Genomic DNA, 16,047 nt, shown 5'->3' with positions numbered 1-16,047 from the left:
TGGCTTTGAACTCATGATCCTCCTGTCTCAGCTTCCCAAGCCACTGGGATTACAGGCATGCACCACCACACCCAGTGAGCTATTATTTAATGGGGGCAGAGTTTCAGTTTGGGATGGTGAAACAGGTTGAGGGATGGGCAGTGGTGGCCGCTGCCTTCATTCTACCCTTAACATGGTTAAGATGGTAAATTTTATGTTACGTCTGTTTTAACGCCATAAAAATTTTATCTCAAAGAAGAAAAAAGACTAACACCAAACATGAGTTTTCTCACCACCCACCCACCCCTCCCAAATTTCTGACCCCATCGTTTTTTGTCCTCTACTCCTCAGTTTAATTTATTTGGAGGTTGTTTGCTACTGAGTTACTAATTCATTGGAAATGATAATACACCTGTGAAATAAAAATGATTATACGTTAAGGAATAACACTTATTGATAATTAAGTGTTTCATTGCTTCCTTGCTTCCCCAAATGGAATAAATAAATATTTTAGACATAATCAAGTTTGTTTTCTCCCTTCAGACCTTACAGATAGGGATGTTGAGATGATATAGATCTTTTAAATCCCACGGACGAGTCTTGACGTCACTGAATTGTTCTGCATCGAGGGCGGATGGGCCTGAAATCCAGGCTTTCGCCTTTAGTCAGGAGAATCATTTTTGTGATATTCACAAAAATTTGAGTCGTGTGGGGCTGGGGAAGGGACGGGCGGGGAGAGTATGGGAGTCAGAACCTGAAATTCTGGGAGGAGGCCTGTGCCCGTCCCCATAGCTTTCTGCACTTTAGTTCCTGTCCCTCTGCTCGGCTGCCCTCCCTCCTATCTGGGCGTGGGAGCACAGAGGAGGAAGTTTGGCAGCAAAGAGTTCTAAACTGTAGGTGCTTGGGGTCCCGTGCTTTGCACAGTAGGCCGGGAAGGAGTTGGATGGAGCACAGATGCAGCATCCAGGGCAGGGAGCTCGGCCTTGGGCCCCATGGTGGCCTGACAAACCTGGCCTCTCTCCCAGGGTCAAGTGTGTTTCAGGCCCGGCTGTCCTCTGGCCTGGGGAGTGGTGTCTTTCTCCGGCCCTGACTTCATTTTCTGTCCCCATCACACATCCACATGCCTGCCTTCTGTCCAGAGCGGCATAATTGGTGGGTCAGCTGGAGGGGGTGGCACATGGCCTGCCTCTTTGGGGGCAGCTGAAACCTGTAACCTCACCGCTCTAGGGTTCTGTGGCTGCCATAACAAATGACCACTTGTGGCTCAAAAGAGAGAAATAGATTCTCACAGTTCTGGAGGTTGAGGCTGTCCTCCCTCCAAAAACTGTGGGAGACCATCTCTCCTGGCCTCTTCTGGTGTCTGGTGGCTCCAGCTCTTTCTGAGTCTGTGGCTGCATCACCCCATTCTGGCCTACGTGTGCCTTCACACACCCTTCTTACTCTGAGTCTCAAATCTCCCTCTCCTGTCTCTTGTGAGAACATCTGTCATTTAAATTAGGGTCCACCCTAAATCCAGGATAATCTCTTCTAGGGATTCTTAACTTAGTTACATTTGCAAGAATCCTTTTTCCAAGTAAGGTCACATTCGTGCTTGCCAGGGATTAGGACATGGATCTCTATCTGGAGGGCTGCATTCCAGCCTCTGCACTCACCTTGATTAGCAGTGAGATCCCTGAAAAACTGGTCCACTTGGGCTTGTTTTATTTGCAAGGTACCTGGGTTTGGGACTAGGCCAGAGGGGTGGCTTTCAAAGACAGATGCGGCCCATGGGCTAGAAGTGAGGGACACATCAGAAAGTGAGGTCCATCCTAGGAAAGGCTTTCTCCGAGGGATGCTCTGACTCAAGTTTGCTGGGTTGTTTTGTTGAAGTTGTTTCCAGTACTGGGGATTGAACCCAGGCTGCTCTCCCACTGAGCTATGCCCCCAGCCCTTTTATTTTTCATTTTGAAACAGGGTCTTGGTAAATTGCCCAGGCTAGCCTCGAACTTGTGATCCCCCTGCCTCGGCTTCCCGAGTTGGCTGGGGTTACAGGCGTGCAACACAGCACCCGGCTTGAAGCGAGCCTTTTAAAGAGTGAACTGCTCAAGAAGAATCGTGTGTGTGTCCTCAACAGCACTTGGCACAGAAGTGGGCCAGGTAGTGCAGGAGGAGGAAGGCTCCATCCATTTGAAGGCAAAGCAGTGACTCACGTGGATTGGCAAGACACCCTGTCCCTGGAGGCACAGAAATGGTTCCGTCAGCCATTCACTCAGCACAGTGTGTGTTTGTTAGGGGCCTGGGACTCAAGAAGAGGCACCAGCCCTGCCCTTGCCCTTCACCCCTTCTCCTAGGGCTAGTTAGGATCTGAGCTCCAGGAGGAAGGGGCTTAACCAAAGAGATGCAGGGAAGCGCACCCTCCCTGGGTGGGACTTCTAACCTGATGGTCTTTAGGCCCTTACCACCCAGTTTTCCTAAAACAAACCCCGGGAGGGGGAGCTGAGCATTGTTCAGAACCTTCGAAGGAGGCAGGGGAACAGACACACCAGAGCAAAAGAAATGCTGTGGGCGCTGCCTCTGGGTGTGGGGCGTATCCAAAGGCCAAGGAAAACTGCCCAGAGAGGGGAACCAACAGCAGCACTGTGGCTTTCTCTCCAGGGACCTGGTTGAGGAGGGCAGTGGTCGTGAACCTGGAGAAAGGTTCGTTTCACACAATCCCATTGTGTATCTCCTGCCTGCTTCAGACCTCAGAGGTAGCTGAGGACCCACGTTTTACCAGTGATACTGGGTGAAACTTGTCCTCTTTGAGCCCCTATAGCAAATGCCTGTGTCCTCCTTATGGAAGGTCAGATGTCCATCTTGTGTGTGACATGAGCTGGGCTGTGTGCCCAGGGAGCACTGGCCCAGTGTTTGGTGGGTGGTGACCACTGGCGCACACTGAAGGTCTTGATTACCTTTGGGTGGTGGTCCCAGCTTTCTGTTTTACTGGAGGTTGTTTGAGAGCAGAGAGTGCTCATCTTTTCCTGAAGAATCTTGACGAGTCTGCAGGAGCTGTGTGTAAGTGCTCTGTGTATCAGCACCTCGTATTCCTGACAGAGTGTGGTGGAGTTGGATATGTGAGCCAGAAGGGACTTGGGAGAGGCCTTCTCCACCTTGGGTACCAGGTTGAATGGGAAGCATCTGTTTTTCTTGTGGATAGAAAGCACTATGAGCATAATACAAAAAGTCATACTGATTTTTTTTTCTTCCTGTTTGGTGTGTCCAGCATTGCATTCAGCCAGATTTGGAACCTTGGGGAGGACAATGTGTCTTGTGGGGGCTGCTATATGAGAGGACCCCGGCTTACGAATAGCAGGAGTTTCCTAGTAGTTCTAGAGGCTGGAACTCCAAGGTCAGGGACCAGCATGGCTGGTTCTGGCGAGGGCTCACTTCCTGGCTTACAGAAGACCAATCTCTTGAGCCTCCCTTGGCAGACAGAAAGCTAGCTCCCTCATGGCTTTTGATAAGGACACTAAGCTTCTTTGTGAGGGCTCCATCCTCATGTCCTTATGATGGAATCAATTGGCAAAGGCCCCACCTCCTGACAGTGTGGCACTGGGAAGTAGGACTTCAGCATATGGACCAGGGGATAGGGAGGGACAGGCATATGGACAACAGCACATTCAGTCCCTAGCAGGGAGTTGAATGTGAGGGCACCCCGTGTCCAGTCCCACCACCTAAATTTGCAGGTGCATAATGTGAGGCTCAGAGGGGAAGGGGCTCTCCAGGTTATCCAGAGACAGGATGCACAGTCGCAGCTGGAACCCAGGCCCCCTGGCTCCCTGGTGCGTCTGCACCTCTGCCTGGTTCCCTTCCCCATGTTGGTGCCGGCACTGCGCATGTTCCATCCCATGCAGGGCGCGCCCCTGCGTGCGGGTCTGTGTGGGACCGCGCGGTGCATACTGAGTCGGGTCACAGCTGGGGCTGCATGCAGGAAAAGCGGTCGGGGGTGGGAAGAGAAGAAAGGAAGGGGCAGGAGGGTGGAGAGAGACGCTCAGGATGCTGAGCTGTGGTCGCCTGCCAAAATTCTTCAGTGCAGCTTGTCTAGCAAAGCCGGTCTCCAGCCGAGTAAATACAGTGGATAGCTGACGGCTGACAGCAGGCATCAAACAGCCTTAAACTGCCCCAAATCCGCAGCGCTTTTGAAGCGGCAGTAGAAAAAGGATGCCTGCGCAGAACAGAGGCCTGCAACTTTTAATAGTTTCTTCCAGGCCTCAGGATGTCCTGATGAGGTATTAGAGGAAGTAATTCAGGAAGAAAAGGACAAATAACCGCCTCCGTCTGGAGGCCGACCCGAGGGCTGACCATTCCAGCTCCCGGAAAGGGCCAGCGTGGCCTCGCAGTGATCCGCGAGGCTGCCGTTCGCCCACCCGCCTGCCTCTGCGCACAGAGCCGCAGGGCTCTGACCCCCGTAAATAACAGACAAGTCAATTTCTTGTTTGCTTCGGGGCAAATGTAAACCACACAGTGCCCGCTGCATGTGGGTGAAATCATTAATTTTTCCTCGCTGTTGGAAGGGAGCTGGGTACAAATTAGAATCCTTGCCTGGACTTCAAGGTCCTCCCAGGGACCCGGCCCACCCACCCCATCAGGAGCCTGTCCTGACTGCAGGCTGTCAAGAGAAACCCCGGGGAGGGCCTGCCCAGCCCAACTCACCCCACCTCTCTTGTTTTCTCTCTTCCTTTTTTTTTCCCTTCAGGGTTTGGCTTCGTCACTTTTGAGAATGAAGATGTTGTGGAGAAAGTCTGTGAGATTCATTTCCATGAAATCAATAATAAAATGGTAAGTCTGGGGGGTTTGCTGTGATATGGGACACCCCTTCCCCAGCGTACACCGCTGGCCACCTAGCTGCACCCCACATCGTGTTCAGGCTAGGCAGGGGTGGGCACAAGAACTGGCTAGAGTCTCAGGATTCAGCTCTGTGCGCGATGGCAATGGTTTAGCACAGGGATGGATGGGCTCTTCTATAAAGGGCCAAATGGTGTTTTCAGCTCTGCAGCCACACAGCGGACTCTTGGAACTAATCACCCCTGAGTCATGGCACAGAAGCATCCGTCGGCTGTATATCCCATGAATAAGTAGAGCTGTGTTTCAATAAAGCTTTGTTTATAGATTTGGGTTTCATGGAAGTTTCCCGTGTTGCCGTTTTATCTATTTATTTACTTATTCTTTATGTGTACATGGTGCTGGGGATTGATCCCCTGCCTCACATATGCTAGGCAAGTTCTCTACCACTGATCTACATCCCCAGCCCACAAAATACTATTTTTTTTAACCATTTAAAAACATAGAAACCATTTTTGACTCTTGGGCCTTGCAAGGACAGACAGGGGCACTGGATGTGGCCTGTGAGTTGTAGTTGGCTGAACCTGGTTTACAATGTGCTTTCCATGCTAGTCTGTGGATAGGAAGTTTACCAAACTAGTTCTCTTTGGGCCCAGCTGGGTAATTAACACCCCCTCCCCTGGTGGTCAATTAGACTGTGTCTGCCTTCAGGACCAGCTGCTTCCCTCCTTCCCTCTGGCTCTTTGAAGTTCCTTTTCCTGCCTCAGCTGCCTCTGGAGGAGGGAGGAGGTTGGACTATGGGATCTGGGAAGCCAAGTAGGCCTCCCAGAGAAGTGGCCACCAGAGGGCGCCATGCCATGCAGTGTGTGCCTATTTGCTATCTCAGGCTCCTCTCTTTAAGTTGGGTAGGGGGTGAGAAACCCCTTCTTTGTTGGTTCTGCAACAAAATGGGAGCTCCAGAAGGTGTTTCTGGAGCCATCCGCAAGTCCTCTGGTGCACCAGCATTTTGGTTGGCTAGCAAAGCTTCCAACCCTAAGAGAAAAGGGAGGGCAAATTCATGTTTCAGTCTCCGCTGTAACTTTGATATTTTCTCCCTTTTGTCAAAACATTCCTTGCTTCTGAAACATACATTTAGATATGCGTTGTATATTGGTCTGATGTGTGTTCACCAACTTTAAATTCAATAATAGAGCTTTTAGTGTGGATAAGATCAAAGCAATCTGCTTAGCATGTGGTGCTACAGGCCTGATTCAATATTTGACTTGCTAATTTTTTCCCAGGGCACTAAAATAATATTGTTCATATTGTTCCTAGCCATCATATGCATCTGAAATGAAAATACTCTTTCTTTGCATACTGCATGTTGGAGACGTCAGTGCATGCTTTAAAACAGGACCGAGGAGATAATACCACTGGTCCCTTTGTAGGCTTTGTCCCTCAGATGCCATTGCCTTTCCATGGTACCTTTCTCTCTCAATAGGTCACTATTTGCTGTTTTTAAAACTAGAGAGACAGAGGACTTAAACCTGTGTGCAGTGCCTGACAGGCTCCAGCTGAAGGCTGCCTGGGCAGCAGGGAATAGAAGGAGCAGCGGAGAGTGCAGGCAGATGCCCTTCCTGTCCTGCCAGGACTTCACGGTTCATCGGGAAAGGCCCAGTGCAGGAAGAACAGCTCTGTGTGCCACCTGGAATGCAAATACAGCCTTTGACTATTGACAGGCTTGGAAATGAGCCTGAGACCCAGACAGGGAAGGACTTTATCCTCCTCACTGTTCCAGTGGAGAAACTGAGGCCCCGGCTGCCCAGAGAGTGCAGGACCATAGGTCTTGAGTTTTAGTGTGATAAACTGTACAGTTGTCTGAGTGTGGGGTGAAAGGCAAACCCTAGGTGATCAAGAGAAGCCAGAGAAGTTTGTGGCCATTTCTTTTCCACCCACATTAAGTGACTCTTCCACTCAGGTGGGTGTTAACTTTGACAGGTGCGAGTAACTGGTGAGTCTGGTGTAAAAGTTTCTGTCTCCTTTTGAATCTGGGGCTAGTACATGCTCTTTAAGAGGTAAGCCAAAACTGGAAGTAGACAAAGAGGAGGAAGCAGGGCAGAGAGACTAGGATCCCGATGCCCAGCCCAGCCCCACCAACTATGGGCCCCAAGAGGGGGAATTTAGAGGTAGGTGACTGGACATAAATAAAGCAGGGCTGGCAACAGTGCCACCTCTTTGGGTCATTGGAGGCTGGAGATGCTATGACCATAGAGTTTTGCACACAGCCTGTCTCAGGGCACAGGCTTGATGAACATGAGCTCTTGCCATCGTCCCGGTCACCTGTCTCTGAAAGATCTTCCTCCAGCCAGCACCCCCTCCTCTGAAAAAGGGTGGGATTGAAAGGGGATTGGTAGAGGAGCCTGCATCCTGAGTTGCTTTGAATTCTCTACTGAGAGCCAAAGAAAGGAAATGCATTTATACTGTGCTATGGACAGAATTCAAATGAGAGATCCAGAAAGGCAGAGAACTCGGAGACCACCAGCTAGAAGCCCTGGTGGCTGCTGGAATGCTCGTAGTGTGTTTGGTACACTGGAAGGTGTGTGACACTGGAAAGGCCAGTCTCTTACAGCCCTCGCTATCTCCCTGGGTCTCAGAGGAGCTGGTAGGTGGCTGTGCCCCTCTCAGCATCCTGCAGTGGAGGGTATTCTCATATTCCTACTAGGAGAGGTCTCATTGTTGATGAGTCACAGAGGTTGGACTTGAATCCAGATCTTTAATTCAATCATGTGTGCCCAGCACTTGGTAGACGATGAGTAACTGTGGAATGATTAAAGGACTCAGTGAGAGTTCACATGACAGTGAGGCACGTCATAGCTACTGAAGCCATTTCCAGGCTAATTCAGTTGATAAGTCTCCCAGGCATTTTTAAAACGCAGGGCCTTTCTGTACCATCCAACCAACCAGAGCAGGCCCTAGTGCTCCTGCTTGCTGAGGCCCAGAATAGCTGTCTTCCGGAAGCTGGGATCATAAGACTTCATCCCCTCACTCCCTGTGCCTCAAGAAGGTGTGTGGTCTCCAGGATGGGGCAGGGGGACGTCCAGAAAGACCCAACATGTTACCTACTCACACAGATAGCTAATTTTCGAGTACAGGTGACATACTCTGCTCAACACTTGCTTTACGTATCTTATTTGATGATCATGTCCATTCTGATGTAGTCATTACCCCCATTTTACAGATAGGGAAGGCAAGGCAGAGAGAGAGATTGCAAGCTCACACAGTCAGTAATTGGCAGCCCCAGAATTCAGGGCCTGAAAGCCGTACTCCAGAGCTCAAGTGTGTATTGCAAGGCCATACTTCATCTCTGGGCTGAAGGAGACTTTAAAGTTCCTCTTGTTGGCCTCTGGGCCTCCCATGGCCAGTCAGTGTCCTTTCCTTTCCTGCTCAGCCATATTATGGCCCATGTTTTTCCTTGATCTTCTAGAAGAAGGGCAGAGGAGACAAGCTCCCTTGGGGCCAGATTCCTGGCTAGGGAGAAGGGCCAAGTTGGGGGCTTAAGGGGTCCCAGTCAGCCACAGATCTCCCAGCCTCTTCCTCCACTGGCACAGAGTTGCAAGTGGCAAGGGACAGGGGTGGGAAGCTACCTGCCACCTGAGCTCAAGGCCCAACCCTGCGAGAGCGAGACTCAGCCCCAGCCAGAGGGAAATGCAAATGTGGCTCTTTATCAATAAACAGGCACAAATGCACTCATGGAGCCATGCTCTGAGAGCGGTCCTCTCTGGCCACTCCGTGAGCCCCCATTGCGGGTGCAGCTAATAATGCCTCCCGCCGTTTCCCCCTGATTGAAACAGCCCCTGAGCAGCAGGGACACTTGCTTGATTAGTCGCCAGAGCCCAGCCTTCAGTCAGCTGCAGGGAGGGAGGTGGGAATTGACAAAGAGCCGGTCCAGGTTTCCTCAGAGGCCTGGCACGGCCTTCCCCAAAAGGATGTCAGGGAGGTGCCTGGGTAGAGCCTTCCAGACTTGGCTCAGCAGAAGGGATGAGTGTGTACGAGCCATGCCCTCTCCTGTCTGTCCTCACAGCATCCTGAGTAGGGGTCCTGTTCCCCCTTACTGTGGGACACGAGAGCTCAGAGCGAAGAAGGGACTGCCACAGTGGGACAGTTCTGAGTGTAAGTGCTAGATCTGAACCCATGCCAGTCTGGCTCCAGACTCTGCTCTTCCCGCTCTACCCTGCTGCCATCTTGGCAAACCTGATATTTAAAAAATCTGGGTTGATACAACTGAGGTTGAGGAAGACATTTTATTCACTTCGTAGAAGGGCTATTACAGGATACCTTTAGTCCTTTTTCTTATTTCTTTAAGGTGGTCAGGTTTACAGAAATTTGCTAAGCAACTGGTGGGTACAGCTAGTTTGGTGGCCCATTGTCTTTAAATGAAAGGAGACCTGGCCCTGGTGGTCAGCAGGTGGACATGTCCCAGCAGTTTGGCAGCCTCTGGAAGCTGGCCTGGGCCCACCCAGACCCCTGAGTCAGGAGCTGCACGCTGACAAGCCCCTGGTGATTTGTGTGCACATTAAAGTCTGAGAAGCGCCAGGCGAGGATCGTTGCTAATGATGGATAACGTGGGAGCTGTGGGTAATAAATCGTTCATCCAGCATCAGAAAGAAGGTAGCTGGGAGGGAGGGGAGTGTGGAGCTGGGGCAAGCCTGGCCTCGCTGGGCCTGGCACTGGATCCCCAGGCCTGTCTAGTGCTCTGAGCATCGCCGACGTATGAGGCACAGCTGTAGGCTGGCTTCCTGATAAAGTGCCCGTGTCCTTGTCCCCTCGTTGGGACCTGCTGGGTCATGTAGAGGCACTGAGAAGTTTGGAACCCAAGACTGAATCTGGTTATTCTGTGACCACCACTGAGTCCCCAACGTGTCTGCATCTGGTTCCTTTTCTGCAAAATTGTGAACACAGAATTGCTGCCTGTTATAGCTCCTCTAAGGCCTTGATTCAGGTCCTGTCTCGCCTGCTCAGTTGCTGCATCTATAATCTGGAAGGCTTGGGAGAGTCAGGCGTGCTGAAAACCGCTTGGTAACAGCAAGTGACCTCCACTTGGCCTAAGCCAGGGGCCAGCAGACTTTCTGTAAAGGGCCAGATAGTAAATATTTGAGACTTTGAGTGCCATATGCTCCCTGCACAGCTATTCAGCTCTGCCATTGTAACCAAACAGAACCACAGACAATATGCAAATGAGCAGGCGTGGCTGCCTTCAAATAAAACCTTATTTACAAAAACAGGCAGCAGCCAGCCCGATTTGGCCTGCTGGCCATGGTTTGCAACTCTGGGCCTAAACCAATCAAGCAGGAAGCCAGCCAGTTTCGGGGGCTGCTTGTCTCCAGGGGCCAGGTTCACTATTGAATAGTGTTTTATTAGACAGAGGCAAAGAAAAGAGGGGAACCCCAGACAGACATCGGGGCTTGGGATAGCAGCCTGTGGGAAGCTCAGTGCCTTGATTCTTAGGGCCCCCCTAAGCTCTGAGCAGGAGGAAGTACAGCACAGGGGTGCTGCCACCTGAGAGGCCTTGCTGCACAGAGTGCTACAAACCCTCCCACAGTTCACTGCCACTTTGTGACCTTGGGCAAGGTGACTTCCTGTCAGTCAGGCTCTCTAGCTGCTCTTACAGAAAGGGACATTGTTACTGCCTGGCTCAGAGAGTGCGGTGACTTAGGGCCTGTAAAGGGTTTGGAACAGCCAGGCCACGGCACCCTCCACCAAAGGGGTAGATGTTTAGTGTGGTCACCTTGGTTCTCAGAATCATCCTGAGTGGACCTATATGGAATCCCTGGGAGGGAGGGTGAGAGGGAGGTGCTTGTCAGGTAAGAAGTGAGTAGCATGCAGGACTGGTCCCAAGTACCCCAATTGGAGGGGGCACTGTCAGTGCCTCTGAGCAGAACAGAAGCACCCTGAGATGAGACCTTCTCGATCCCAGCAAGCTGAGTCAGACTTTTCAGCCACATCCTCCTTTGGGGAAGTTCCAGAAAAAGCACTTCCAGGAGCGAAGTCTGGGGAGATCTCAGGCTTGCCCTCTTCTGCTCAGGGCACACCTTGGGACTGGGCCTTAGACGGGGCTCTGGAGAGGGAGGACCAGGAGGATGAGCAAGGAGAGTCCGGAGCTGGCCTGTGGGTCTCAGGACTACGGTGCTGGGAAGAAGGAGGGGTCATCCCAGGCCAGGTGGGCATGAGGGCCTCAGCCCCTGGCAGAGTGCAGGGTGACTGGGCTCCCACCAGCGCTCCTCCGCATCCCGGAAGACCCAAGAACTCTGTTGGGAATCAGCCCCACAGCGGTGGGGGGTGTGTGATGTGGGTGGGATTAACTGGGCTTCTGTGTTCACCCTCCTGTTTGTAGCATGGCTCTCACTCGTGAGCTAATTTTAGCCATCCATTCTGCTTCTGTTGCCATTTATAAAATGAGAATGTCAAATGCAATATTAAACAAGCAGGATGAAGGCAGAAAAGGAAATGCCAGAGAGGCATTTAATAAATGAATCCCGTGTTTACGTGGGAGAGGGAGAGATCCTGCGCCCACGCGTCACACACGCATGCAGGCGCGGACTGTTTGTGTACAGGCGGAGTTAATGGGAGCAGAGTGATTTGTGTGTTGGGGCCCCTGGAGGGGAGGGATGGAGGGAGCTGGGTGGAGGGGGTCAGGGCTTGTTGCTCTTTAGGCAGAAGTCACTTGGCCTGCAGGGAGGGGGCGCCCAGGTGTGAGTCCTGGCCAAGTCAACACAGAGAAAGCCATGGTGGGTGGGTGTCCTGCGCCTCTGGATTTTTGCACACTTGATGCCACTAGCTGCCCAGGTCCAGGATTATGAGGGGAGAGCAGAGAGACCATTGGAGGGGCTCTCCCTTCTCTTCTGCCCTTCCTGATAGCTTAGGACTTTTATTCCAGATTCTTACTTAAATCTCTCCTTACAGCTGCTGCACCTGACATCCAGGGAGGGTCGCGCCAGATGCTTAAGTTCTCTCTCTTTTAAATAATTGGGTGAGGCTCTCCTGGCAGGGTCTCCGGCAAAGCCCACCATGGGCTGGAGTAGACGCCCACTTCCTCTCCTGGCAGGATTTGGGCACCTGCTGGAGGCTGAAATTTCTTTTCACTTTGAAACGCCCTTGCAGGTGCCCAGGAATAAAGAGAACAGCTGCTGCTGCCACCGTCAGCTTTTTCCCAAAATACTGCAGCCTGCAAGGCTCCCTTAGCACACCTTGCTGATGCATGGTGTGGGGTCTACCTGCCTGGCAGGTGGGGGAGGTTAGGACAAGGGCTGGCCATGGGGGAGGGGCAGCTGCTCTCCTTTTCACTCCTGTCTCTTGGATTTGCATGAACACCTGAGCTGGCATTATCTCCCTCAGAGAGACTCACCTGGGCTCTGTGTGGAGCAGGTTCAGGGATGTCTCAGCCAACTTGGTGCAGGGCAAGCACTGTGTAGGCCCAGCTCCGACAGCCCCGTGGGGTAGGCACTACTGTCACTCTCACTTACAGATGAGAACGCTGAGTGCAGAGAGAGAAGTTAGCTGCTCTTAGTTCAGGGAGGTGGCAGGTGCAGCAGAGAGTTAGAGCTGGGAGACTTGGCCACTGGGAGACACTGCTTCATGATGGACGAGGCCCCTGCTTGCCCTCCAATCGGGGCAGGGTGGAGGGGGATGCAATTAGTGGTGGGTCTTGGATGGTGTTGGGGACCAGCTCCTCTCTACCTATTGCCAAACTCTGAGCACCCCCCAGGGAAGAGCCACATCCCCAATGTTCCCATCTGTGTCCACACCCAGCCTGCCTGCCTGGTAAATAGTAGGTGCTTAATATTATTGGTTTATGACCTACTTCACTTTGCCATCACTGATTTTAATAAAACACTGAGCAGAGGAAACAGTGGATGAAATTAATTCCATAAGTGGTGAAGAAATTAATTCTGGAAGCTGGAGTCCGGGACGGTTTTGTGGGAGAAATAGCATCCAGTTGAGCCTGGAGGCTGGGGAGACAGGGGCGGGGGGGGGGGGATGAGAGGGCATGACCCAGAAGAGGGAGCAGAGATTTTGAAGTTGGGGACCTGCATTTGAATCCTGGATTTGCCTGTGACTGTGGGCAGGTCACTCCGCCAAGCCTCGTTTCCTTGTCAACAAGGGGACTAATGATGAGGAAATCAGTGCAGCGAGGGAACAGAGAGTAGGAGACGTCCCTTGAGGACCCTGTGTGCCTGTCCCTGTGCTTGAGAGCCATCGTGTGTGTGTGTAAGATAACCTGTGAAGCTCTCTGGCATGCTACATACGTACACACGCACACAGGGATGTTGTGACGTAGCACGTGGGTGGGGCGCAACAAACTCTGCTCCTTCCTCCCCAGAGGGATCCTTCTGAGTCAAGATCCTAAATCCCACAGGACTCCTGGTGCTTGTCACTAGTGGGTCCCCGCTATTTGTGACAGGTATGTGTCCTCTGAAGACAGATGTTCTTGCTGGCCGCCGCCACCTCCTATGCTGGCATTTCCATTGCTGTGTGCACAGTAACCTCCACAGACTCCGGGGTCCATTCCCACCAGGGGCTTTGGTGCTTGGTCTAGTGCTGGTCTCACAGTGCCTTGCTTGCCTGGGGAGAGAGAAGAGGGACAGAACACAGAACTGTCTTGCGCTCACCTTCCAGTGTCACCAGAGCCAGCTGGGAAGCCCAGCTGAGCTTGCAGAGGGCAGAAGGGCTGGTGCCATGGGAGAGGTTCTGCAGAATGGTTAAATGTCCTTCCTCTGCCGGATTCCAGGGCCAGGGCTTCTCAGCGTAGCTGTCAGGATTTTCAGGAGTGAAATCACCGTCCCTCACCCTAACCAATGACTTTGTCTCAAGGCCTTGCCCTTCCCAAGCCCTGTACTCACCTGGTTGTGAACCTATCCTGCCTCTGGCCCTGGGTGAGAAGAGAATCTTTTGGATTTGGAACATTGTGAGAGATATTAGGACTGAGAAGAGGTGACCTAACTCTGAAAGCCACACGGAGAGTAGTGACCAATATGTATCTCAAGCAGGAGTACCACGTGCAAAGAAGAAAGCCTCAGGTCCTGCCTTCCCCAGGCCCTCTGTGCCTTTCCTGGGGGGACATGTCTGTGCACGTGCCACCACTCACATGGCTGCTCCATACTCGCCTCTGCTGCTGGCCTGACCAGCATCCTGGTTGAGACCTGAGCAGCTGTATGTGCCCATTAACTGTTCTGGTTAATGGCTTTGCTGTTGTCATCTTGAAACTCTTAGCAGTTGTTGAACCAGGGTCCCCTCATCTCCTGTAGTGTTCTGTAGCTGGCCCTGCTCCGGGTGCGCTCTAGGCCAGGCACAGTGCCGGCCCACCCTGGTGGAGCGAAGGCTGGTTCAAGGAGCTCACCTTGGGCGTGACTTCCTGGCTCTGCAAGTTCCCTGAAGGCAGATCTCTGAATCTTTGTAATGAACCTGTAAGAGCCCCACAAAGAATCTTGCTTTCCGAGGGGTCTCAGAGATGGACATGCAGGGCAAGAGGGAGTAACGGGGAAGAAGAGGGGCCGAGGCTGCCAAGAGGCTGGTGGGCAGATGGCAGTGTGTGGTCTCGGGACGCGAGGCTGGCACACTGCTGCCTCTGACTTTGGACTCTAGTCAAGGTCCCGAGTTTTTGCACTTGGGTGTCTTCTCCTCTTCCCTTCCCCATCTCCTTGGACTGAGCTAAAGGTCTAATGGCCAGAGGAGATCTCAGTCAACACAGGGCTTCAGAGAAGCAGTATTCACCTGCAGGCCACCAGAGCTGACTGCAGAGGAGATGCAGCCTGATCCCTGGCAGGCCTGGCAGGGCTGTTGGATCTCTCAGGAAGTGCCGTGAAAAGAAGGTACCACCTTGGAAGCCACGAGACACCCTCCCTGAGCCCTCACTTTCCCCAAGAGGCCTGGCCCTCTGCTCCCCTCCCTTCCCTTCAACCAGACAGCCAGACGGTCAAGGTCGATGTCTGCAGCACTGGGGAATTCTATCCTTTGAAATAGGCCCCTCTCTTCTTGGAGGAGCAAATAGTTCCTAACAGGACCTGTTTGCGGTGAGAGATGAAGCTGCAAACACAGGCCTCTTCAGGCCAGACAGAGCCTCCTTGTCTTGGGGGTGCATCAAGGCCACGGGTACAGCACTTGGGTTTCCCGCCGGCCCCCAGGGGCTGCGTGCTGACTGGGGCCCTGTGTGTAGAGACCAGGAGAGACAAAAGCCTTTTCACTTCCCAGGGCTTGGCATTCCTCTCTGACTACCCGCCTCTCCCCCAAACACACCCTGGCAGTGAGCTTGTCTCCACAGGGCCTTCAGATTGCTTGGGCAGGAGTGGCCACTCAGAGCGCCTGCAGGGAAGCCATGCCCTCAGAAGCTCCAGCGCCTTCCCTGAAAGCCAATGCCAAGCATCCCCCCAGGGAGAGGGTGTAGTACAAGGGTTGCTCCCCGGCATGAGCCGTGGGTGTGGGCAAACCTGGGTTCAAATCCCAGCCCTGTCCCACAAGTACTGATCTGGACTATTGGCTAGGTGTCTGAAATCTGGGCCTTGGTTTCCTGTTTTAGAAGATGAATATATATAGCTATAACGGGCATTATTGGGTTCATTGACAAAAGGGTAAATTATTATATCAGCATTAATTGTCCTGACATGGATAACTCAGCTGTGGTTCCCTAAGAAAATGCCCTCGTATAGGAAATGCAAACCATGATGTGTGTAACTTACTCTCAAATAGGAAAAAAATACAACCTATGGATATAGACATAGTATGCAAATGGAAAGGCAGAAGTGACCCAATGTTAGCAGTGGCTGAATCGGGTGAAGGGCACTCAGTACAAGAAGCCCCTTACTAAGTTGCTTTAGATGGTGATGGGAAGAGGTCCCCTCGCCAGATAAGCAGCATGCACAAGGGTGTAGTGACCACAGGTACAGGCTCACAGCAGGCCCTGATGTGTCCTCTGAAGGAGCTTGCTGAAGCCCCAGTCATCCAGGGGTAAGGGACTTCCACTGGGTCCCTATCCTAAAACCATAACCACAGGGAATTCAAGGAATCCAGCGCTTCCCTTCCCTCCAAGGCCAGTTTGTCAAGTAAGGCAGCAGATTAGGAGAAGGAAATTTTTAAACAAATCCCATCCACACTGGGGGAGTTGACATGTTCCTGGCATTCGCCCCTGGTGTGGGGTTGTCTTGTGGCTTTGCCAGCTGTGGGATTTGGAAATGGAGGCCTAGTCTTTCTGGTGTGAGCAGCTGGGCACAAGGGGGCCTCTGAGGCTTCTCACAAGCA

At 52.3% G+C, this 16,047-nt stretch overlaps 1 protein-coding gene across 9 annotated transcripts in view; it reads left to right on the top strand.

The window, feature by feature from the left end:
• Msi2 (musashi RNA binding protein 2) overlaps positions 1 to 16,047 on the top strand; it is a 370,756-nt gene that overhangs the window by 291,346 nt on the left and 63,363 nt on the right. For all 9 annotated transcript variants that reach the window (XM_058571489.1, XM_046420595.2, XM_046420594.2 and 6 more), the window contains exon 8: positions 4,694 to 4,776. In XM_058571489.1, coding sequence (XP_058427472.1) covers positions 4,694 to 4,776 — 83 coding nt within the window. The remainder of the gene's footprint in view (positions 1 to 4,693; positions 4,777 to 16,047) is intronic.

Source organism: Marmota monax, unplaced genomic scaffold, assembly GCF_021218885.2.
Source record: "Marmota monax isolate L192 unplaced genomic scaffold, Marmota_monax_Labrador192_F-V1.1 WCK01_AAM20220418_F8-fsc00064, whole genome shotgun sequence".
In the NCBI taxonomy this organism is placed as follows: Eukaryota; Metazoa; Chordata; class Mammalia; order Rodentia; family Sciuridae; genus Marmota; species Marmota monax.
The sequence above is the reverse complement of the archived record's forward strand: the minus strand, read 5'-3'. Positions and strand labels throughout refer to the sequence as shown.